At 40.5% G+C, this 24,577-nt stretch overlaps 1 protein-coding gene across 2 annotated transcripts in view; it reads left to right on the forward strand.

The window, feature by feature from the left end:
- LOC128702652 (uncharacterized) overlaps positions 1-13,851 on the forward strand; it is a 553,802-nt gene extending 539,951 nt beyond the window's left edge. For both annotated transcript variants that reach the window (XM_070101925.1, XM_070101926.1), the window contains 6 exons: positions 310-442; positions 1,152-1,276; positions 7,756-7,884; positions 8,661-8,788; positions 9,147-9,278; positions 9,967-13,851. In XM_070101925.1, coding sequence (XP_069958026.1) covers positions 310-442; positions 1,152-1,276; positions 7,756-7,884; positions 8,661-8,788; positions 9,147-9,278; positions 9,967-10,086 — 767 coding nt within the window. In that variant the 3' untranslated portion in view covers positions 10,087-13,851. The remainder of the gene's footprint in view (positions 1-309; positions 443-1,151; positions 1,277-7,755; positions 7,885-8,660; positions 8,789-9,146; positions 9,279-9,966) is intronic.
- Positions 13,852-24,577: the final 10,726 nt, after the last annotated feature.

Raw genomic sequence — 24,577 nt, forward strand, 5'->3', positions numbered from 1 at the left:
TGACTGTTTCATCCTCACTCTTGCATGTTACAAATACTCTCTCTCACTCCCTCTTACTCTCTCCCCACACCTCTTTTTTCTGTTTATCTCGCATCTATGTACTCTTCTGTCTTTTCGTTCATTTCTCAACATTTCATATCTCTCTCCGATCTAACGCTCCCTCCTTGACACACATGCAATCGCAAAAGATAATAAATGATACCCTTTAATCCAGATAGATGCAGATAGTTCTCAGTAGATAGCCTCGGTGTTGACTTCCAAGCCCCCTGCTATTTATCATTCCCTTGTCCTCTCGTGTACTTCTCTCAGCCAAAGTGGGATGCTCTGCCTCAGCTTCCAATAACATGACGTACATTGAGAGCCCAAGCTACCCGTCCACCTTCAACTACGCCACAACCTGTACCCACACTCTCCACTTCAGTGAAGACATCTGCCAACTCAGGTAATTGTAGTTATTTATTTAAGGGGAAGCACAAAGGGCCATACAGTTACAAACAGGATGAAGGGGAAATAATTTTCATTTCTCTGAATCGAGAGACATTCAGCAGTATTAAAGCACCCCTCTTACAGGCATTAAAGATATCATATATAATCACTGCAAAGACAGTGATTATGTATGAGTGAGGTGAAAGTGTTGAATGATGATGAAAGTATGGGCGACGACCGACATATATATTGTCCTGGTGCTAGCAAGTTTTTTCATTAAAGCTATTCTTTATAAGTTCATTTGAAAAAGTTCATCCATAATTGAACAGCACGTGCAATAGTCTTTTCACTTGCTTAGGAAATTTTTGATGCACTTTTGCAGTCTAATATAACCCCCCCCCCCAAAAAAAAAAAAAAAACTGTATAGAAAGATTCTTCTTTTCAGGAAATCGTAATAACACGATTGTAAAATCACAGAACGGGTGAGGGATCGAACCCTTGGCAGGCGAGTCCTAGGGTTCGATCCTCACCCATTTTGTGATTAGGGGAACTTAACAAAAGAGACCTCAATTCCCTGAATCAAGACTGTCTGCCATTTCTACTCACTCTCACCCTCTCTCCGCCATCAAGGCATTGAATGACCCTTACGGGTTTATCTCTCCACCCGTGAGTGTTAATAATAAAAGTTTATAAGAGAGCTTACCCGTGTCCCTACCCGAGTACAGGTTAGATGTGGCAAAGGTTGAACTCGCTCCGCCGAACACCCAGGGCAACTGTGTCGACGATTGGCTCACTTTCTCTCAAGACATCAAGTGGGAGAGAGTGTGTGGCACTTCTATCAACACCCACTGTAAGTTCCTCCTTCTCATCTTCCTCCTCCTCCTCCTCCTCCTCCTCCTCCTCCTCTTCTTCTTCTTCTTCCTCCTCCTGTTCCTTCACGGTCCCCTCCTACACCTCAATTTCCACCTCAATTTCCACCTCAGCATTCTCCTCAATCTCCTCCGCATGTATCTCTATCTTCTTCATTTCCACCTTCATCGTCTCCTCCATCTCCACTTATATCGTTTCCTCCTCCTCCTTCTCATCCATCTACTTCTTTACCCCTCTATCTCTCTCCAATTTTTCTAGTATATCTCCAGCACAACTCTGTCTTCTCTTCCCCATATTAAGTTTCCTTTTTATTTGTCCTGTTTTTATTTTCCTCTCTATTCTCTTCCTCTGCTGCGATATTATCCTTCTTCTCTTTTTATTATTTTCATTCTTTTGGTCTTCCTTCTCTCTCTCTCTCTCTCTCTCTCTCTCTCTCTCCCTCCCACATACCCACACACCATCATAAGTGCTAATCATTCATCATGGCCATCTCTGTCTTCCTACCTGAGCTCCCAAGCAATAGTAACTTCATGTCCGCTAGAAGGAAACCTTTGAAGCTGTCCTAGGTGTTGAATACGTCAGGCTATCCTCACCGCCTTACTGAAGTCTCCCGAGGATATCCTCAATGCCTTACTGATGTCTCCTAGATCAAGCTGACAAGATTTCATTATGTCTGAATCCCTTTCTCTTTGGTGGAATGTGACAGGGAAACAGATATACAGTATACAATTGTGTAGTTGCCATTATATACCATAGTGTAGCTGCCCATTATGATTATACTTTAGTTTTTAAATAAACGCTGTTAATTCTACACATTTTATACAATGAGAAGTGCGTATGTATACCAAGAGGTGTATATATCTTTCAACATTGAGAAATATATATATATATATATATATATATATATATATATATATATATATATATATATATATATATATATATATGGCAGACATGGCAACATATATGGCAACATGGCAGAAAACCTGATCAACTAAATCTCCAAGGAAATGACAGGTCTGTAGGACTTTTTTCTTCAGTGCCAAACGAGGGAAAGAATTGAGCATTTAAACATGGCTGACCGGCATCCAAACAGCCGCTACTGCCAGACGTACAACTAGCGAAGTGAAATTCTCATCTTTACTGACGTTCATCTGTTGACAGTAGCATCATATCTGTACCACCATCATATCACCTGTACCAGTGCTAACGAGAGGGAAACACAGGAGACATCGTCAAATCAACAGTACAAAACTCCAAGGTTATAGGTCGGATATCCCTCAGTGCCAGTCGTGAGAAAGAAGTGAATAGTTAAACAGTCAAGGTTAATGTTATAGTAGCTGACCTATATTCAGCTGACCAGTGTACAGTGAGAGAACCATAGCAGAAAACGCCAAATATATCTATAAACTCAAGGAAAGTCAGGTTGTAGGTGGCGTTACTCCCCTCAGTGTTTTAAAAATGGCTGAGTCAGCAAAACAGGTCAGGAGACAACAACACCACACAACCCCCGATAAATGGAACTGAGGGGGATTTGGAAGGATAAAACCAGGGAAAAGTGAGCAGTGAAGAGGGTTTTGAAGAGGAAATTTTACTAGTAATTCAGTGGTGATTGCTAAAGCAGATACTAAGTGTACTAGGGAAAGGAAAAGAGAAATAAATATTATTGTATATGAGTAAAAGAGCGAAGAGTGAAAATGGCAGGCATTAGGGGGGTACAGGCTGCCATAATTATATTTATATTTCTTCTTCAATTCCATGAAGAAAGTAATCAGTCATGGGGGCTGGAAAAGATGAATGGAGTAACAGCGCCCTGGACAGTAAAAGCCCAACAGTTGCCATCCTACCAGAAAAGTAAATGTCACTATCGCCGCAAGGTATGGCAACACCGCATACCTAAACAAAAACAGTGGCACACAGCTCTTATTGTAGCGCTCTTAAGTGGTGATATCCAAATTAATCCAGGACCTCAAACTATTGTGCAGAGGCAAAACAGACAGATAAATGACGGCAATAATGACCGTCTAGTAGCTAGGAATGATAACCTTAACTCCATATGTAATGCATACATAGGTCAATGTGAGACAATACAGCCATTATTATCTCAAACACTACCAAACAGGTGCATACACTGTACTAAAGTACGCATGAAAAACAGAAAAGGCACCTTATGTAAAATGTGTAAGGGGTGGGTGCATGATGGATGTATGTACAATTATAGCAACGGTGCCAGAATTCATTTTGTGTGTAACAAATGCACTTTGGCACAGTTACCCTTTAGCAGTGATGACATTGATTTACCTAATTTTAATACAAATGACCCATTGCCATATATTGATGATTATGATTGTTTTATGAAAACAGGCCTTCACTTTATTCATGTCAATGCAAGATCACTTCTTCCTAAATTGGCAGAGATTAGGATTCTAGCTAACAAAATTAGGGCGGCAGTTATAACCATCTCTGAATCTTGGTTGGATGATACGGTGACTGACGACGAGGTCAAAATAGATGGTTACAATATAAAACGCTTAGATAGGAACAGAAAGGGTGGTGGAGTATGTGCCTACATTAGAAATGACTTAGCTTACAACCCAAGACCTGATTTAAATAACAATAAACTGGAGATTCTATGGTTTGAAGTGCTGCTTCCTAAGACCAAACCCATCTTAGTAGGAACTAGTTACCGCCCTCCTACCCAGGACCAGTTCTTAGAAGACTTTTCCAGAGTCTTGTCCGGAGTTGAAAACAATTGCGAGACAATAATACTGGGCGACTTTAATATCTGTTTTCAGCAGCAAAATAACGGGCTATGCAAATGGTATAAGCAAATTCTAGGATTAAATAGTTACACTCAACTAATTAATACTCCAACCCGGATCACACAGTTCTCAGCCACCCTAATTGACCACATACTTTGTAACCGCTCTGAGAACATTAGTCAGTCAGGCGTCATTACCACAGGTCTTAGTGATCATTTCATCATTTACTGCACCAGGAAAATAACTAGGGATAGGATAGGCCTACACAGGACAATAAAAATGAGGTCAACTAGAAACTACAGTAAAGAAACACTGGTAAATAGGCTACACAATTGTGACTGGACAGAGATAACAAGTTGCACGGACGTAAACGATGCCTGGGAAAAATTCAAAACAATGTTCACTACCATCCTTGATAATATTGCACCAGTTAAAGAGGTTAGGATTAAACGAAGAACTGAACCCTGGATGAATACTGAGATATTAGATAATATGAAATTCAGAGACCAGCTGCTAAAAAGATTTAAAGCAAACAGACAGGATATTGCAGCACTAAATGAATTCCAAAGGGTGAGGAACAGAGTACAGAGACTTATAAAAGGAGCAAAGGCAAAGCACTACTGCTCAAAAATTGAAGAGTATAAGCATAACCCCAGAAAGCTCTGGCAACAACTAAAACAGTTGGGGTATAGCCATAAGCCAGTAGATAGGTCTAACATAGTACTCACTATCGATAATGAGGTATGCCACGAAACATCTAAGGTGGCAAATTGCTTTAATTCCTACTACACATCTGTTGCATCAACACTAGTAAGTAAACTACCAGCTGCATCAAATACCTTTAACACAGACTCTGATAAGTTTCAAACATACTATACCAATAAAGGGGTAACCCCAAACAGTTGTCAACTAGTAAGTGTATCTCATGACTTTATTCAAAAAGAACTAAGCAGGTTAAACCCAACTAAGAGCACAGGCCCTGATAACATCCCGTCTAAGTTCCTAAAAGATGGTGCTTCTGAACTGTCAATCCCTATTGCTCACATAATAAATCTATCAATCACCACTAATACAGTACCGGAGGGGTTCAAGGAGGCCAGAGTCACTCCTATCTTCAAGAAAAATAGTAGGTCTGATGTAAGCAACTATAGGCCTGTTAGTATACTCAGTATAATATCTAAAATTCTAGAGAGGGCGGTGTATTCTCAAGTAGTTAAGTACCTTAATGACAACAACATTCTCCATAGCTATCAATCGGGCTTTAGAAGATCCTACTCAACCGACACGTCCCTTATTAATCTGATGGATTACCTAAGAACTGAAATGTCAAAGGGGAACCTCATAGGCATGGTAACCTTAGACCTGCAAAAGGCCTTCGATACTGTCAACCACAATATATTATGTAATAAACTTCAAGCTATTGGTATAGGTTCTGTAGACTGGTTTAAGTCCTACCTTAGCAACAGGAGACAAATAGTCAAAATCAACAAAACAGAATCAGAACCCCTGCCGATAACATGTGGAGTTCCCCAAGGTAGTATTCTGGGTCCCTTATTATTCTTATGTTATGTCAATGATATGCCTATCAGTGTCAAGTGCAAACTCCTACTGTATGCAGATGACAGTGCTCTGTTAGTGTCAGGTAAAGACCCACAAGATATTGCTAATGTTTTAACACTGGAACTGGAGTCCTGCAGCAAATGGTTAGTAGACAACAAACTATCATTACACCTAGGGAAAACTGAAGCCATTCTCTTTGGCACGAAACATAAACTGAGAAGGGTAAATAATTTTAATGTTCAATGTAATGGGGAGCACATCACTTTGGTTTCATCAGTAAAATATTTGGGAATCCCCTTTGACCCATGCATGTCAGGAGAATTGATAGGGAACAGTGTAGTAAAGAAAGCGAATGCCAAACTGAAGTTCCTGTACAGACAAGCACAGTGTCTACCTACTGAGGCTCGCAGGACCCTATGTCTAGCCCTTATACAATGCCATATGGATTACGCTTGCTCTTCTTGGTACTCTGCCTTGACAAAAAAACTGAAAGATAGACTGCAAATCACCCAGAACAAAATCGTAAGATTCATCCTGGGGCTGGGACCAAGAGAACATGTAGGCCAGGAAGAATTACAGCAGTTGGATATGCTGAATGTTGAAGACAGAGTAAAACAACTGAAGCTAAATCATGTTTATAAAATTGCTCACAAACAATGTCCAGAATATCTTGCTGTCAATTTTGTCAAGGTTGGGAACCAAAGCAATCATAGTACTAGGGGGAGAGAGCACAACTTTGTAGTACCCACAGTCAGTGGCCAGGCTTCAAACACCTTTTATTGTACAGCAATAAAGGAATGGAACAGACTACCCGCACATGTCAAAGCCAGTCATAGCGTGAACCAGTTCAAGAAGAGTGCCAAAAGGTGTCTGATGAATGTAGCTACAGAAAGGGAGGGGAATGATTTTCTATTTTTTAGCTAACATACGTGTAAATTTTACCTTATTCCTTGTAATGACCCTCGTATTGTAGATAGTCTTAATGACCTTGGTGTAGCAGATAGTCTTTTTAGTATGATAATAAGATGTTATCTTCATTGTAGAATAATAAGAAAATATTATAACCTTTATACTATAATAATAAGGTAAAAGGACCCCAATGGAAATAAGTCACTCTGTCTGACTTTTTTGGGTTATCCTAGGTTCTCTACACATATGCTGCTATGTATGATAATTCTATGTAACTGTATTTGTGTATACCTGAATAAACTTACTTACTTACTTACTTACTTATATATATATATATATATATATATATATATATATATATATATATGTCGTGCCGAATATGTAAAACTGGTCAATTAGCAAGAACTCATTTAAAATTAAGTCCTTTCTGAAATTTTCTCTTATACGCTTAAAGATATATTTTTTTCATTAATGTTAATATAATTTTTTTTAATTTTGCACCAAAAGAATCTTATAAAACTTACCTAACCTTATAATAACAAGACAAATTTATTTTAGCCTAACCCAACTAAATATATTTTAGATTTGTTTACAGTAATTTAATACTACTAAACAAACACAGTGAAATACATTTTTTTCGTTAGGTTCAGAATGATTTTGGCGAAATTATTGCATACACAAATTTTCGCTTGTCCTATATGGCAAGATGAGCGTTGCTATTTAAGCCAAGATCGCAAGTTCTGCCTATTCGGCACGATATATATATAATATATATATATATATATATATATATATATATATATATATATATATATATATATATATATATATATATATATAATCTAGGTGTGTGTGCACACTCAGAGGATTATTTAATCCTTGTAGGGATTAAATGCTTATTATGTTAGTACACTGAAGAAGTGTGTTCTTAATCACCCTCCTGCAGCAGAAAGACCTTAAACAAAACATTGTAATAAATAGGAGTGACTTTGTATATATTCAGAGAGGTGTAGCTCACCTCAAGGGGGATGCACCGAGAGCAACTATGTATATTCACTGACTGTTTTATACCTCAATTTACTGTATATATACTCAGAGCTTAATTGAATCCCTGTAAGAAGTATCTTTGACTGGTCAGGTGCCATACAGTCTTAATGATCTCGTATGGTCGATAGGTTTCACACCTAATAAACGATAATCAGGTAAGATCGCGTGTGTTTATCTGCAGTTTACCTAGATGTGGAACCCTCTGTGAGCACCTCCATCAGTTTCACCTTCACGACGAACTCCTCCGTCTCCTACGCCCGCAGGTGGAAGATCAGGGTGTCCCAGATCAGCTGCGGTCAGTTCTCACTAGGTAAGCGTTTATACAGTATAATAATAGTTGATTGCATCACACTGTATGTCTAACCTGATCCTTTATGACGTTTAACAGGGTTAAAGTGAGATCTATACACCCCTAACATTCTCAACACACCACAAATTTTTCAGATCATAAGCGCAGGATGGAGCTCAGAGCCACATTTCAGTACAAATTTCTGCTGTCTTACACGGGATGGGTTTTCAGGTTATATTTCATAACACAGGAGAGTTTTCAAGTCATTTTCTACTTTTTTTTTTCACCTGTATGAAGAAACTCTTAGTAGTGGTGCCATTTCGGTATACATTCCTTAGTTTACGAATTTCGATTACTGTTCCTATTGTTCATTATTTTTCTGTATGTGATAACTATCAGCCTGGCTGGTCGGAGATCGTGTATCAATTATCGGATGGAGGATCGAGTCTTCATCACCCCTTGAGTTGTGTGTGTGTGTGTGTGTGTGTGTGTGTGTGTGAGTGTGTGTGTGTGTGTGTGTGTCTAGTGTGTAAGAGGGAGAATGTGTATGTGTGCGAGGGGTGGTATATGTGTGTGTGTGTGTGGGAGGGCTGGTATGTGTGTGTGTGTGTGTGTGTGTGTGTGTGTGTGTGTGTGTGTGTCTAGTGTGTAAGAGGGAGTATGTGTATGTGTGAGAAGAGTGGTATACGTATGTGTGTGTGTGGGAGGGCTGATATGTGTGTGTGGGTGGGGGTGTACTCACCAATATGTGGTTGTAGGGGTGTGTAAGTTACTCAGCATCGCAATTATTCCTTCAGCTCCCTCAGGATGCGGTCAGTACTTCACCACTTCTTCTGGGACCATCAAAGGATGGAACCATGACGGGCTCTACCTCTCGGGCCAGAATTACGCCATCTGTGTTAGGAAGGAACTCAACAGCTGCTCGGTTAGTCCTTATTGAAATCTTTTATCATTATCGCTATTATCATCCTTTCATTATCATTAACATTCAGCACCACCTCTCTAACTACTACAATCATCACCACCTACAACAGTCACTGTCACCACCAGCCTGGTTGATCAGGCTCTGATCCACTGCGAGGCCTGGTCACAGAAAACTACTACCCCCAACTAACCACTACCACCATCACAACCACAAGTAACCACCATCACCACCACAAGTAACCACCATCACCACCACAACTAACCACTACCACCACCACAATCACAAGTAACCACCACCACCATAGCTAACCACTACTACCACCACCACCACAACTAACCACTTCCACCATCACCCACAGACGACCTACGTGGACAATCAGAACATTATGTTCATTCCTGCGTGCGGTGACACCTTCGAGTGGCCTTATCCAGTCTTCATATCACCTGACATGTCAGTCACCTGCTTCAGCAACCCCACCTTCATAAATTCGGTGGGTGTTTTAGTTAACTGAGTGTTTGTAATGGCCCATCTGACACTCTGACAGGAGTGCCTTGATGCTAGTAAATGATTCCTGATTCAAGGAACTGAAGCTCTTCTCTCCCTTCATCAGATCAGATCTGAATAACTTTCGCGTAACATCGCCGGAGTAGTACATATATAATTTTTGTCGCTATTGTATTTCTCGGGTGTAATAATTCTTTTTTTCAGGTTCATAAAAATTCATACAACATTCGGGAATGGGAAATAGATTTCATCCAAGGAAGATGAGGAGCAGATCCTCAAATCCTTTGATTAAAAACGATTTTCTTACATCAAGGCAATCCCATGAAGGATTCACTACCAATAACTGCTCTTTATGAGACCGAATTTAGAGTAGCCGTTTGTCTTTCCAGTTTGTCTAGGACATTTTTCAGGTTGTGTATATGAGTGTGTGTGTAGTTTTAAGAAGGACCTACTTTGTATGGACCAGTAAGCCTGCGGCAGTGTTCCTCCATTCTTATCTTCTTGTGTGTGCGTGATTTTGAGAAGGATCTGCTTTGTATGGGCCAATAGGCCCATTGCAATGTTCCTCAGTTCTTGTGTGTGTGTGTGTGTGTGTGTGTGTGTGTGTGTGTGTGTGTGTGTGTATTAAACACGTTAACCGCTTTTGCATTTTCCCCTCGCTGTTTCTCCTCCAGGCACCGTTTACTGTGCCTCTCCAAGGACCGAATTACATATACCTGGTTACGAAGGATACAACCAACAGTCACATCTACTCCTCCAACATCAACTATAATTATACACAAAACAGCTGCTAATGAAGAAAGAAGTAATGATCATCTGATGATTACTGGAAAATCAAGAATAAAAGTCACAACAGCATGGCTTAAACGGTGCACAACTAACACATTAATTAACATTGATTTTATAAAGCTCTATTCAGAGCTAAACCTCCCACAATACATGTTTGTAGACCATTCTGCTCGTAATTATGAGAGCATTGGGACCAGAAGGACCCCAAATTAAAATTTGGCCACATGGGTATAGGCTCCATTTATCGTGATAGTTTACTTCAATACCTGTTTTCGGAAAAAAAAAAATGGTTGTACATGTAAAAACAATCGTCCTCAATATTTCCATTAGGGACCTTATATGTCCTCTTTTCTAATACTATACGACCCACGACAGCAAACAAATTCCTTGGTATAAATTTACTGCTAGGTGAACAGAGGCAGCAGGTGTGAGATCGTTTCTAGACCCAAGTCCTGCCAGCTGTGACCCGATAAAGATGATTTTAGATGAACAGTGACGTTCATCCTTATATTTTAACAAGGTATGCTTGTCAAAAGTTTAAGTGGTAATGCATTATTTACAGTAGGCATAGGGTATTTTCCCATAATTGTGGTAATATGCCACTGTGGATAAAATATTCTTAAGACTTACCACAACAGCTAATAATAGCCATCTTCTCTGCAATGGAAGGAGAGAGAGAATCTTTCGTGGTTTGAAATCTAAGAATATCTGAAACTGAACTAACTGGCTGTCACATTGACCGCTATACTTAAGGAAGTTAAAGATTTCTCTTGCCAAATCTTCACATCTATGCAGTAATTTACAGGCTTCACTTGCGCAGATATGCACGCAGTGTAACGCACATTTAAGCACGAAAAACTCGAAGCAATCTTGCCGAAATCGACTGGTAACAGAATTATGGAACCCCATCATTGCTCTACATTTATCTGTACCTATCGTATCTGTAATAGGAACATCATAAATTTTAAATGATTTCAATATTCCTTCATACAAGTTATTACCAATGGCGCCTTTCCCAACAACATTATATATTTCCCAAACTTACCTGTTTCACTATCGATAATTCTCACTGCTACACACAATTTACAAGAGATCCTACATCTATTGAATAATCACAGGGTACATTGAATTTTATGAACTATCTCTTCCCTTACGCCAGTGACATAATATTTAGAATATGTCGGCAGGAAGTAGCATACGAAATTATCATTCACAATTTCATAAAATCAATATTAATTTCGTTTTCAAACAATTTTATTGTACTTATGCCTGAAACCGTATTGCATATAAAACAATTTTTTTCTGGACCTGGAACCCGAAATTATCAGTACCATCCGTACGATAATAGTTAAAGGTATCTATCGTATGTCATACGAAAGGCAAAAATTATCGTACAAATAGGGTAATTATCGTACGAATGGCAACCCTGGTTCAACAGAACATCATAAGGAACCTGGTTTGGTATGTTCCATTTTCTGTAATGGTGATGAGAGAGAACGTAAGCCAAGAGTTCTATGGGTAACTCTCCCTTCCAGTGAGGTGCCTTGATCCAAAGAATTGATATTACCTCCCTCTTTCATGCATCAAACCTGGTTACCTCGTATTCACAAGGAGCTGTGTTACCCTCGCGGGTGTACCGCTTCTCCATGAATGTAAAATAAAAATAATTTAAAAATAATTAAAATTGGGGACCCATTATTATTATTATAATCAAAATTAAGCGCTAAACCACCAGGGTTATACAGCGCTAAACAGGAATGTTTATTTAGGCATTGGATAAATAACATAAAATATAGATATAGATAAGATTTTGTTCTGATTTTTAACCACGGAGGGTTAGCCACCAGGGTAACCCAAGCAAGGAAGTGTGTCATCGAGGGACTACCTGTTTTATTTCCACTGTGGTCCTCAATCTTGTCCTCCCACACTGCGACTCGCACTACTCGACTAACACCCAGGTACGTACCTACTTGCTAGACGAACGGGGACAGTAGGTCTACTTGGAGTCTACCTAGAGGTTATTCCGGGGATCAACGCCCCCGAGGCCCGGTCCACGACCAGGCCTCCTTGTGGATCAGGGCCTGATCAACCAGGCTGTAAGGAAATACGCCCAATGTTTCCACCCTTTACATTGGTGATAAGGGAACACGGATGATATTGTTGCTCTCATATATATTACACTATACAGGTTGACTCGACAAATTCAGTGTCAAAGAAAATAAAAAGAATGACTTGTTTAGGCTATTCAGGTAATTCACACATATATTACCATTTATGGCAATTGTAATTACCCAAAACTTATTTAATTGTACATATGTGTAATTGTACATAAAAAACCCTACTTCCTTATGAAGTCAAACATTGTGACTTGCTTCCTACTTAATTGGATTGTCTCTCCCCCCCCCCATCTCATCTGCGACTGCTTGGCAGTAGAGAACAGAGCAAAACGCCTCATCTCTCCCCTGGATCAAGCCTGGATAGATTTGTCATTTCAGCAGAGCCTTCAACACCGCAGGGATGTGGGTGGCCTTATTGTTATGTACAAGGCCAATGGCCTTATTGTTATGTACAAGGCCAATGGCCTTATTGTTATGTACAAGGCCAATGGCCTTATTGTTATGTACAAGGCCAATACCGTCAGAGTAATTGTATTTAAGTGTACCTGTACCTGAATAAAAACTTACTGACCCTCCGGGGTTAAAAATCCGAGCAAAATCTTGTCTTAATCAAGGAACAATCCTAGAAATCTCTCGCAAGAATCAGAAGCTCTTGAATCTAACCATAATTTACTATATGAAACCATATGGTTTCATAAATAAAACAAAACATGGCTAACATTTTGTCTAATACAGTACTAAGTAAATATATTTTGGTACAGGTACACAAGTACAATTATCATACAGTGTAAATTACCTAGGATAACCCTAAAAATTAGACAAAGTGACTTATTTCCACTGAGGGTGGTTTAGCGCTTAGTTTTGATATAATCATATTTTTTCCATTGGGAATCTTGGATCATAGTAAATTGCCCCCTATTCCTATATGTTGTAAGATCCTTAGCTCCCACTTCACACACGGAGGTCCCGGGTTCGATTCCCGGCGGGTAGAAACGTTTCTTTACACCTGTTGTCCTGTTCACCTAGCAGCAAATAGGTACCTGGGTGTTAGTCGACTGGTGTGGGTCGCATCCTGGGGGACAAGATTGAGGACCCCAATGGAAATAAGTTAGACAGTCCTCGATGACGCTCTGACTTCCTTGGGTTATCCTGGGTGGCTAACCCTCCGAGGTTAAAAATCCGAACGAAATCTTATCTTAACCCTCAATAATAAACCATATTATGGTTCCTCTGCCTCAGCTGCAAGATTAAAATGAATAATTCCAGCAGTTTTCTTTCATAAGGATACCATCACAGAAGATGGTTGATAATTTCACTCCATAATGTCTAGCATATGTAAGACTTCACCTCAACACACATGCTTCTAAATGAGCGATTAACATATACATGTACAACCATAGTTCAATAAACGACAACAATACATATATGCTTACATATTGGGCGAGAGGAGAGGATCTACATAAAAGGGTGTTTGTTTGAGTGTCACTTTTCTCAGGCTGACTAATTTATTTTCGTTTTGTATTTTACACTCCTGTGTGATGGGTGTTTTAAGTAAACATAGTTCTTACTCTGTATTAAGGCAGACTTAGTGGTATTTTGGTCGTCAGAAAACAGGGCAAGAGTTTCTTGACACGGGTATTTGTAATTGTATGAAGAGCCGTAGTTGGTTAAGCCTCCATTGTCCTATCAGAACTAAACCCCTCAAGGAAGGTTCCTTGATGTTGGTGAGGGGCTCTTGATTTAGGGAATTGGATCTGTGCTCCAGTTCCCCGAATTAAGCCTGAATGCCTTCCACCCCCACCCCCCCAGGCGTTGTATAATCCTCCGGGTTTAGCGCTTCCCCTTTGATTATAATAATAATAATATCAGAACTAAATTTTAAGCCTCGTGTGCAAAACAGAACCTTAACTTTTTTTAGAAAAGGTCACAAAACAAATTCATTTGTAGACGACTATTATAAACGGATTTCTTTCCCATGAAAATAAAATATATAACGGTCATAATTGAAAACAGATTTTATATTTGTTACATTTAAGTACATCATGGCTGGTTTATTGAGTTTAAAAACTTATTCAAACAAAGGTTCATTAAGTCAAGGATACCTGAGTACTTTATATTGTGATTCAAGTAAATTCGTGGTGATATGTACAGTTCAACAAGCATACATGTATTATGTATCTCAGGTGGTACGTACAGAATAATATTTTTCAGCTTTTCGTTGTGTTGTTGGGATTATGCAGCTCTGGGAAAATGGAAGGAAATCAGGAAAAAATCCAGTGATGTTATTGTAGCTCTAATCCTTTGGACCGAAAGCCTTTCATCTGTATTTAACTATCCCTTCTCAGTAGTAGGGATTTTGAGGGGTAATTATAAAGAGGAGCTTATCTGGAGTTTACCTGGAGAGAGTTCCGGGGGTCAACGCCCCCGCGGCCCGGTCTGAGACCAGGCCTCCTGGTGGATCAGAGCCTGATCAGCCAGGCTGTTGCTGCTGGCTGCACGCAAACCAACATACGAGCCACAGCCCGGCTGATCCGGAACTGACTTTAGGTGCTTGTCCAGTGCCAACTTGAAGACTGCCAGGGGTCTGTTGGTAATCCCCCTTATGTGTGCTGGGAGGCAGTTGAACAGTCTCGGGCCCCTGACACTTATTGTATGGTCTCTTAACGTGCTAGTGACACCCCTGCTTTTCATTGGGGGGATGGTGCATCGTCTGCCAAGTCTTTTGCTTTCGTAGTGGGTGATTTTCGTGTGCAAGTTCGGTACTAGTCCCTCTAGGATTTTCCAGGTGTATATAATCATGTATCTCTCCCTCCTGCGTTCCAGGGAATACAGGTTTAGGAACCTCAAGCGCTCCCAATAATTGAGGTGTTTTATCTCCGTTATGCGCGCCGTGAAAGTTCTCTGTACATTTTCTAGGTCGGCAATTTCACCTGCCTTGAAAGGTGCTGTTAGTGTGCAGCAATATTCCAGCCTAGATAGAACAAGTGACCTGAAGAGTGTCATCATGGGCTTGGCCTCCCTAGTTTTGAAGGTTCTCATTATCCATCCTGTCATTTTTCTAGCAGATGCGATTGATACAGTGTTATGGTCCTTGAAGGTGAGATCCTCCGACATGATCACTCCCAGGTCTTTGACGTTGGTGTTTCGCTCTATTTTGTGGCCAGAATTTGTTTTGTACTCTGATGAAGATTTAATTTCCTCATGTTTACCATATCTGAGTAATTGAAATTTCTCATCGTTGAACTTCATATTGTTTTCTGCAGCCCACTGAAAGATTTGGTTGATGTCTGCCTGGAGCTTTGCAGTGTCTACAACTAAACAATTCATATAATAATTTTTTTTCATTAAAATGTCAAAATTAATGTGCTATTAATTTTGTTGTTTTTAATACTGTAAATATAATAAAATTTTCTAAAGAAGTTTTTTTAAATTTTAGCACATTTACATAAATTTAAAAAATCTTAATATTTGAATATAAATATAGGTTAATATAAATTAATGCGCATGTGACTTCGACTTTTTAACTGAAACTGATTTATTATCAGTCTTTGTTTTTTTTTAATAGGATGTTATGGGAATATCCTACGTAATGTCATTTTAATTAATATAATATGCAGTTATTGTTTGTACCGTATAATTTAAAATCTATTATAGTTAATATATTTCTTAATGAGGTTTAAATAGGTTCACCGTTTTGCTTTATGTAGGGACTTGAGGCCATAAATCTGAGTTAACTAAAATAGGAGGATATTGGGATGAAAAACTTAAGTTGTAAACGACACACCTGTGGCACTTCATTTGTCTACCTGGTAGATTCTACCATATCTTCATTAATGATATATTGCTCGCTAAACGGCTGACGGGAAATGAAATGAGAATCTTACAGAAAGGAAATTATGTAAGTACAGTAGTCTTTCCTGGAAGATCTTTTCATGGTCTTCCCTGGAATATCTTAGTGGTCTCTCCCGGAAAGTCAGCTCGCATGAGTTCGCCATGGGACCCAACATGGGTACTGAGTTTTTTTTAGTACCGATGTATTCTTTTCCTGAACAGTCTTGTAGACTTTGGGCGAGTTGAAATGTCATTTGTTGTGTAATCAGCCTCTCTTTAAAAGGAGGGTACTTAACCACTTTGAATATGTTAGGATAGGAAGCACTGTTACTGACATTCAAGAGAATAGTTTTAATTACTCTTAAAGAGAAATGTACACAATCATGTGCAAATAAACAACTTATCTGCACCCACATGTTAACGGTCCATCATCTGATAATTTACCTGTGCCGAGGGAGACACTCCTGTATACTTACGAACAGAGCACTGCCACCTAATGGTAGTATTTGCTTAACAGTTGGCCACTCTACATAGCTATGGGCCTTCTGCATGCACTACTAAATGTCACACATCTCCGTACAAACATGGTATGTTGAAATAAAATGATTAGTAGTAGTAGTTGTATTATTATAATCAAAAAGAAGCGCTAAGCCACAAGGGCTATACAGCAGTAGTAGTTGTAGTATTATTACAAGCACTAACAGTTGAGGGTTGAATACCAAAGTGAGGAACGGCCTTACAGTTTGCGAAGGCTATGAATATTTCAATTATGCATCATTCCGTAGGCCTTCAAAATCAAATCGGAATTTTTATTTCTTTGTGTAGCATACAAACGGTAGTTTACATATAAAATATTGATAAGCATAAAGAAAGCCACTAGCATGCGTGAGCATTTTATTGCACAGAGAAAAAACTATCAGTATAGACAATGACATAAGACAATGAGAATGAGATCAATTAGAGCCACATTTACAATCCGTGATGATATTGCACCAATAAAACGAGATTGGTAATTTACACACATGTTTCTAGGGATGATACTTGTACTCTGTGCCTGTACCTAAATAAACTTACTTAACTTTAAAATGTATAACATGGAATGTCATGGACTGGGTCGCTGGGGCGTTGACCCCCGAACACCTTCCAGGTATACTCCAGGTATAGACCTGTTAGTATGCTCAGCATTATGTCCAAAAATCATAAACAAGCAAGTGTATTATCAAATAGTTAAATATATATGCCTCCCAGCATACATAAGGGGGATTACAAATAGACTCCTGTCTTCAAGAAGGCGCTGGACAGGCACCTAAAGTCAGTACCTGATCAGTCGGGCTGTGGTTCGTACGTCGGTTTACATGTGGCCAGCAGTAACAGCCAGGTTGATCAGACCCTGATCCACCACGAGGCCTGGTCTCAGACCGGGCGGCGGGGCGTTGACCCCCGAAACCCTCTAGGTAAACTCCAGGTAGCTGTCATGGAATCTAACTCAACGGATACTGCTCGAAATGCCTTATAATAATATCTTTATTTACTACAAGTACATGTACAAGGTATACAGGCCTAGCTGACATTAATGACATACTACTATATAGAAGCCGCTTGTTATGCTGAGCATTTCGGGCAAATTAGGTCAGTTTTGTCCCAAGATGCGACCCACACCAGTCCACTAACACCCAGGTACCCATTATTACTGATGGGTGAACACGGACAGCAGGTGTCTTATGGAAACACGTCCCTAATGTTTTTCAGCAGTACCGGAGGAGATTCGAACCCCGGACTTCAGTGAGTGGGCTGAGTGCGCTAGCCATCGAGCTATGGGACACCAGGAAAATAAAGATCTTTCTATAGTTTATACATGTCAGTTACCTTAATTATAAGTAACATTCGCTGCCTGGCTGCCAGTGTGTGTGGATGCGCCTCACACCCCTCTGTTGACGGCCAGTCAAACTACCCAGTTTCGTCATGGTGTTTAAGCTGAGACGCCCCGTGGTGCTATCACACCTATGTCTGTCCAGGAATTGCTGCCCATTATCATCAGGGAAACCTACGGAATTGAAGATAAGGATCAGTATGGAGTGGCGTTGAACGGCTCCTACAGGATCTTCGTGAAACTGCTCCACGGGCAGGTGTATGAGGGTCTAGTTGACCGATTTCAAGACGTCATTGGAGGATGATCGGTGAGAGGTGGCCGTGGGTGATGGTGTAATGACAAGGAAGTACAGACACCCGGATAGGTGGAGCCACCGACGATTGTGGAGGAGGTGCACCATGCGGACGACCCGGTACAGTGCATGGAGGAGGGCGTTGTAACCAGAAAGAGGGCGGCGGTGACGTCTGATTCTGACGACGTTCTGACGCCGGCCCAACGCCCGGAGAAGGCTTGGGTAGAGGAGGTAAGTGGTGTGAGAGGGAGCAAGCACCATCAGCAGTAAGTTCATTCAGGTACACATAAATACAGTTCCATAAATTATATCTCGCACTTAGTAGGATATGTGTAGATTACCTAGGATAAACCCCAAAAAAAATTCAGACCGTGACTTATTTCCGTTGGGGTCCTTGATTTTTATTTATCCTCCCAGGAGAGAGCGGACCAAAATCTTAGTGTTCATTGTACAATGCTCCACTTTATAGAAATAAGTTTGTTTGGGAGTAACCTGATAATTATGTAACAACCCAAATATCAAGAGGAAATATTTCAAACATTAGATCTACAAAAGGTGTTTGATACAGTAAATGATAGCATATTATGTAAAAGTATATGTAATCATAAAAGGCTCTAGACTTTCCCAAATAACATGAAAGAAATTGCCAGATTCAGTAATATAGAAACAGAATCCTGAGCAATAACATGGGTGTCCCGTGGCCTAGTAGACAACGCTCTCGCCTCGAACGTAGTATGTCCGTGATTCAATCCCCGGCAACGGTGGAAACACTGGGAGTGTTGACAAGACTCACGAAATCGTAATGACACGATTGCAGACTCTCTGATCGCGGGTTCTATCCCCACCCGTGGTATGGTTTGTTTACTGGGAGTGTTTCCTTACACCTGTCTTCCCGTTTATCTAACAAGGTACCTGGGTGTTAGCCGACTGGTGTGGGTCGCATCCTGGGGGACAAGATTGAGGACCCCAATGGAAAAAAGACAGACAGTCCCCAATGACGCACTGCCTTTTTAGGGTATTCCTGGGTGGCTAACCCTCTGGGGTTAAAAATCCAAACATAATTTTACCTTGCCCTTCGATGACGGACTAACTTTCTTGGGTTATCCTGGGTGGCTAACCCTCCGAGTTAAGAATCTCAATAAAATCTTATGTCTAAAGTTCCATAAGGAAGTAATTTGCTCCCCTTTTCTCCTTGCGCTTTCAAATGACTTGCCCATTAGTGTGTTAAGTGAAAATTTCTGTTATACAGTATAGAGATGACTGTTAACTCACTTGGGAAAAACTCGTGGCCTGGTGGCAAAAAAATCTCGCTGTACACGGTGAGTGTCCGAGTTCGATTTCTGGCGAAGGGATGGAAACATTGGGCTTGTTTCCTTACGCTTGATGTCTATGTTCCCCATCGGTAAAATAGGTACCTGGGTGTTAGTCGACTGGTGTGGGTCGCATCCTGGGACAAAAACTGACCTAATTTGCCCGAAATGGTCTGCATAACAAGCAGCTTTCTATACAGTAGTATGTCATTGATGTCAGCTAGGCCTGTATACCATGTACATGTCCTTATAGAAATAAGGATACTATTATATTAGTATACTATGTGGCTCAAAGAGTAAACTGAAAACGACAAATTGAGATGTGAGATGTACATTAACTGGGTTTTCCTGGGTTCCTAACCTTCCGGGTTAATAATACGGTATATCTTCTCACCAGCTTTTCTTGCGATAAAATAAGTTTTTTCAGGTACAGGTACACATGAATAGTCAAATAAATTATCATGCATAGCAGCATGTGTAGAATATCTAGGATAACCCAAATTGCACTGTCAAGGTCTTGTTTTTAGAAATAAGGTGTAAATTTCTGCTTGCTTAAATCAAGGGAGGCTGCAAATCTGTAGAGGTCATAAAGCGCATGTAAATTGGACGGAATACATAGCTGAGGTAAACTACCAAATGTTTAACTACAGTAAGACGAGTGAGTGTCTGGGACGCTGCTGTTACCTCACTTACGTTAAGTACACCACCGACACTAATACTTTCTTAAGATATTGACCATAATGTAAATTAAGTTCGATAAGGTTTTATATAAGCCTCATTCACAATGTAAAACATTTACATATTTTTTTAATAAATTACGTAGAATTTAATGTGGTTAATCCATGAAAGTACGTCAGGTATATTTTTGTTGGGCTAAATAAACATATTACTTGGCTTTTTCTGATTATTATTGGTCAATATCCGTCATGAGTTCATGATTAGAAGAAATACTTCTTTAAAACTTTAATAACTTCTAAACAAATGTGTTTCAAGTCAAGTTTTAACTAGCTAAACAAGACTTTTCTAATTTCTCTCTCCTAACAAATAACATAATTCAAATAACCCTAGTACAATAAAAAATTTAATTTTCTTCTATTAAATTTATTAACAAGTATAAAATAAATTAAGAATTTAGAGGCACTTTTAAAAATGTCAAAACTTTTAAAAATACTTACATAAATTATTTATCTCATGATAAATTTATAATAATAGGTTTCCAAGACATCAGATATGCCGATATTTTCGCTTTTAATTAATTCACAGAAAGCGCTAAACAATTTTTAAAATAGGATGTTATTGGAACTTCCTGTAATATTCATACTAATGTCTTTAATTAAAATAACTTCCCACTGCTGTGATCATTTGAGACACTGATAGTGTCGCTTATATCCGGATTAGCACTAAGGTTTAGTAACCCAAGAAAGCCACTGGATTATTTCCATTGGGATTCTTTGAGCTTTTGCCACCAAGCCATGGGCCAGTTAGTTAAATCTATATGATGTACTCTATCAATGTGCCGCATCGACACCATGCCCAGCCCTTCTAGGGTAGGGTAGGTGCTTGAGCCTGAGCTTGCAGATCACGAGCCTGCCATTCCCATTAGCCCCCCTTGGGGCGGGGATGGCAGACCAGAGAGGCCTAGCTTCTTCCTACGAGCCCCGTGAGGGCGGGGAATGTGGCTAGGCCTGGGGACAGTTGGTCCCAAAGATGAGGGGGTACTTGTGCCTCCTCCCATGAGAGACTTAGGTTTCAGACACTCCCTAGACAGGGAGCCAAGGCCGGGCCACCACTTGGAAAAGGCCCGGGCCGGGAGAATACCGGCGAATCAAGAAGAAGAATAATGTGCCGCACAGAAACAAGTGGGTGTATACAGAGAAAGATCGCAGTCAGCATCTTGTAAACCAGGCTGCCCAGCTTTTGTGGCTGAGTGGTCTAGAGCGTTACTTGGGGAACTATGCTAGTCTCCCTGTAGTTAGTTAGTTAAAGATTAGCCGGTATTCTCCCGGCCCGGGCCTTGTCCAAGTGGTGGCCCGGCCTTGGCTCCCTCTTTAGGGAGTGTCTGAGACCTAAGTCTCCCATGGGAGGAGGCACAAGTACCTCCTCATCTTTGGGACCAACTGTCCCCAGACCTAGCCACAAGCTAGGCCTCTCTGGTCTGCCATCCCCGCCCCAAGGGGGCAAATGGGAATGACAGTCTTATGAGCTACAAGCTCGGGCTCAGGCACCTACCCTACCCTAGAAGGGTTAGGCATGGTATCGATCCTCCCTGTAGTATTTTCGAATCCTGCTGGCTGCGATCTTTCTCATGATATACTATATATATGTGAACTCTTGCCACCACCATACCCTCAACACTATTATAAAATTTTCAACTTGTGTATAAATTTAAATAAACTCATAAAAAGGATCAGGGTTAAGATAAAAAGATTTGTTTTGATATTTACCCAAGAAAGTCAATGAATCATCGAGGACTGTCTTATTTCCACTGGGGTCCTTTAATCTTGTTCCCCGTGATGCAACTCACACCAGTTGACTAACACCCAGGTATATATTTACTGCTAGGTGAACGGGGACAGCAGGTGTAAGGAAACATGCCCAACGCTTCCGCACATGCCGGGGACGAATCACGGACACTGTGTGAGGCAAATGTGTTGAGATCCGAGCCACGGGGATACCTCAGTGCTGAATGGGACGAAATAAACATAAGTTCCCAGTTAACACATGCTGCCACTGTTCACCTAACAGAAAGCAGTTGCTTAGATTTTTTCGACGTTTTGTGAATTTCACAAAATACCTACCGAGGATAACCCGAATACCAGTTTTCGTTTTTTCATTAGCAGCGTGTTGGGATGCAGTCTCTTAGCTCATCTTGAAAGTTTATTTAGGTACAGATACATGTAAGTACAAGGATACAAGACAGACGAGCAGCCCAGCCACCGTGGAGAGAAGACGTCGTCGTTCCCGCTCTTCAGCTGAGCAACTCTGAACACTGTTGCTCGAGAATTTACTTGGGTTATCCTGAGTAGTTCTTCACCAGAGCTGAGAGGAGACTTGCTTGCAGTCACTTCGAGCCCCATCCCATCAAGAGGGTAAGGCGGTGACTTGCTTGCTTGTTCACCCCTCTCATCCCCATCCCCCCATCCTTCCCCATCCTCCCCCCACCCATACATCAACACTGGCCCACACACTTAACACACTACATACATTGCTATCCTTCTGACTGTCCTATCTTCTTATTTTTCGGCAACTTCGCTTTGGCGAGTTAACACAAGGCATTTTGACCATCTGGTAGCCCGTGTGGTTTTTTAAAATCCAGCCGATCTTTGCCTTGGGCCCTTTCCCCTCACTACTCGAGGGTAGGCTATCTTAGGAGCTGACCTTCATAAGTCAGCTGAAATAGGATGTTAGGCTAACATTAAGGAAAGATACCTTTTTGTTAAGCAACTCCTCTGCCACATGCTCCTTCCTAGGCATCATGGCGAGGATTCGTGTAAGATTACGCACTGATGGAAATCAAATGTCCATAAAAGACATTCTCAATTGTATTTGCTCTAACTCAACTGTTGCTCCAGTGGATGTTTTTAAAACCCACACTGGAGTAGTACTTCTCCTCTCTTCTGAAGAAGAGTTACTCCAACTCCTAAAGCATGATGTCTTGGATAAACTGAAGACTTCTGGTGTTATCCCAGTTGCACCTGACAGCTATCAAGCTCAGAGGACTGTGTTTGTGGCCAGAATCAACAGTTTTATGAAACACAGCAATGTTAATGAAATTGTTGATAACATTAATACCGAGAATTCTGACCTTAGGGCTGTTGAAGCACATAAATTCTCGAATCCCAACAACAATAAGGTAACTTTAAAATTAATACTCGAGACACCTGAAGAGGCCAAACTTGTGTGTCAAAATGGCTTCAAATGTTTCAATACCAGATGTACATCTGACCAAATTTCCATGGAACGCTTTGTCAGTGTGACACAATGTTTCAAGTGTTATGCCTTTGGTCATAACAACAACAAATGCAGTATACAAGGGCAAATTTGTAGCATTTGCTCTGGCCAACATTCCTATCGTGTTTGTACCAATAAAAATTCACCTAAATGTGTCCTCTGTAATGGAAAACATCAGCTGTTTCTGCTATTTGTCCTGAAAGAAAAAAGGAAATGCAGAAAATTCTTGACGCCAAGAAACTATCCACATCTAAGAAGACCACTCCTCAGGCACCGCCAACCATGTCCCAAACTTCCTTCCCAGCTCTGCCTGGATCAAGTGGGACTCCTCAGGTCTCTACCAATGGTTCCAATGTTTGGAATTCTGCCCCTCTTGGAGAGCCCCAATCTAACCCTCACTTACAACAGACACAACAACAAGGTTCAGTCGCATCTCATGTGTCTCAGGTATCCACAGATGGGGATATAATGAGAGCACAACTAATGTACTTGGTGGCCAAAGACACAGCTGGTGGTGATATTCAACTCTGCTCTCGTGTTTTGAATGATATGTTAAAGGCTAATGGGATCACTCCCATCATTATCCCTGAAAATGTGAAGGCCATTATGACCCAGCCTTCTCATAACAAGAAGTATGTACCATACTCTACATCTAATAATAAGCCTAAGTCATCCCTGGCTCAGGGATCGCCCTCCTCGCAAACCCAGGTTGTCAACTCTTCTCAACCCGAAAAGTCAACACCTGAACATAACAATGCCCCAGAAAGTGGTGCCTACTCTCCCGCTATTGTAGCTGAACCTGTTGAACAGGAACTTTCCCAAGGTAACTCACCTTGCCTATCTAATATTCACTTGGAGCCTACACAGTCTCCCATTAACTCTCACAAGCCTCTGATTCCTGAAACTGAGTATAGCATACCTCAGTTTCACGATGATGACTCTAACGACTCTAACGACTCTAACGATTCTATTGATTCTAATGAGTCTGTTAATATTACTGCCTCTAGTGAAGATGAAGATGATGGCACTGTTAATACACAAGCTTCCACGCAAAAGTTTCCTTCTCCTATTGAAGAGTCCAGCAAGGATAGTACAGATACAACACATAACATTACTTGCAGGCGT

The sequence above is a fragment of the Cherax quadricarinatus genome, chromosome 79 (assembly GCF_038502225.1).
Source record: "Cherax quadricarinatus isolate ZL_2023a chromosome 79, ASM3850222v1, whole genome shotgun sequence".
Taxonomy (NCBI): Eukaryota; Metazoa; Arthropoda; class Malacostraca; order Decapoda; family Parastacidae; genus Cherax; species Cherax quadricarinatus.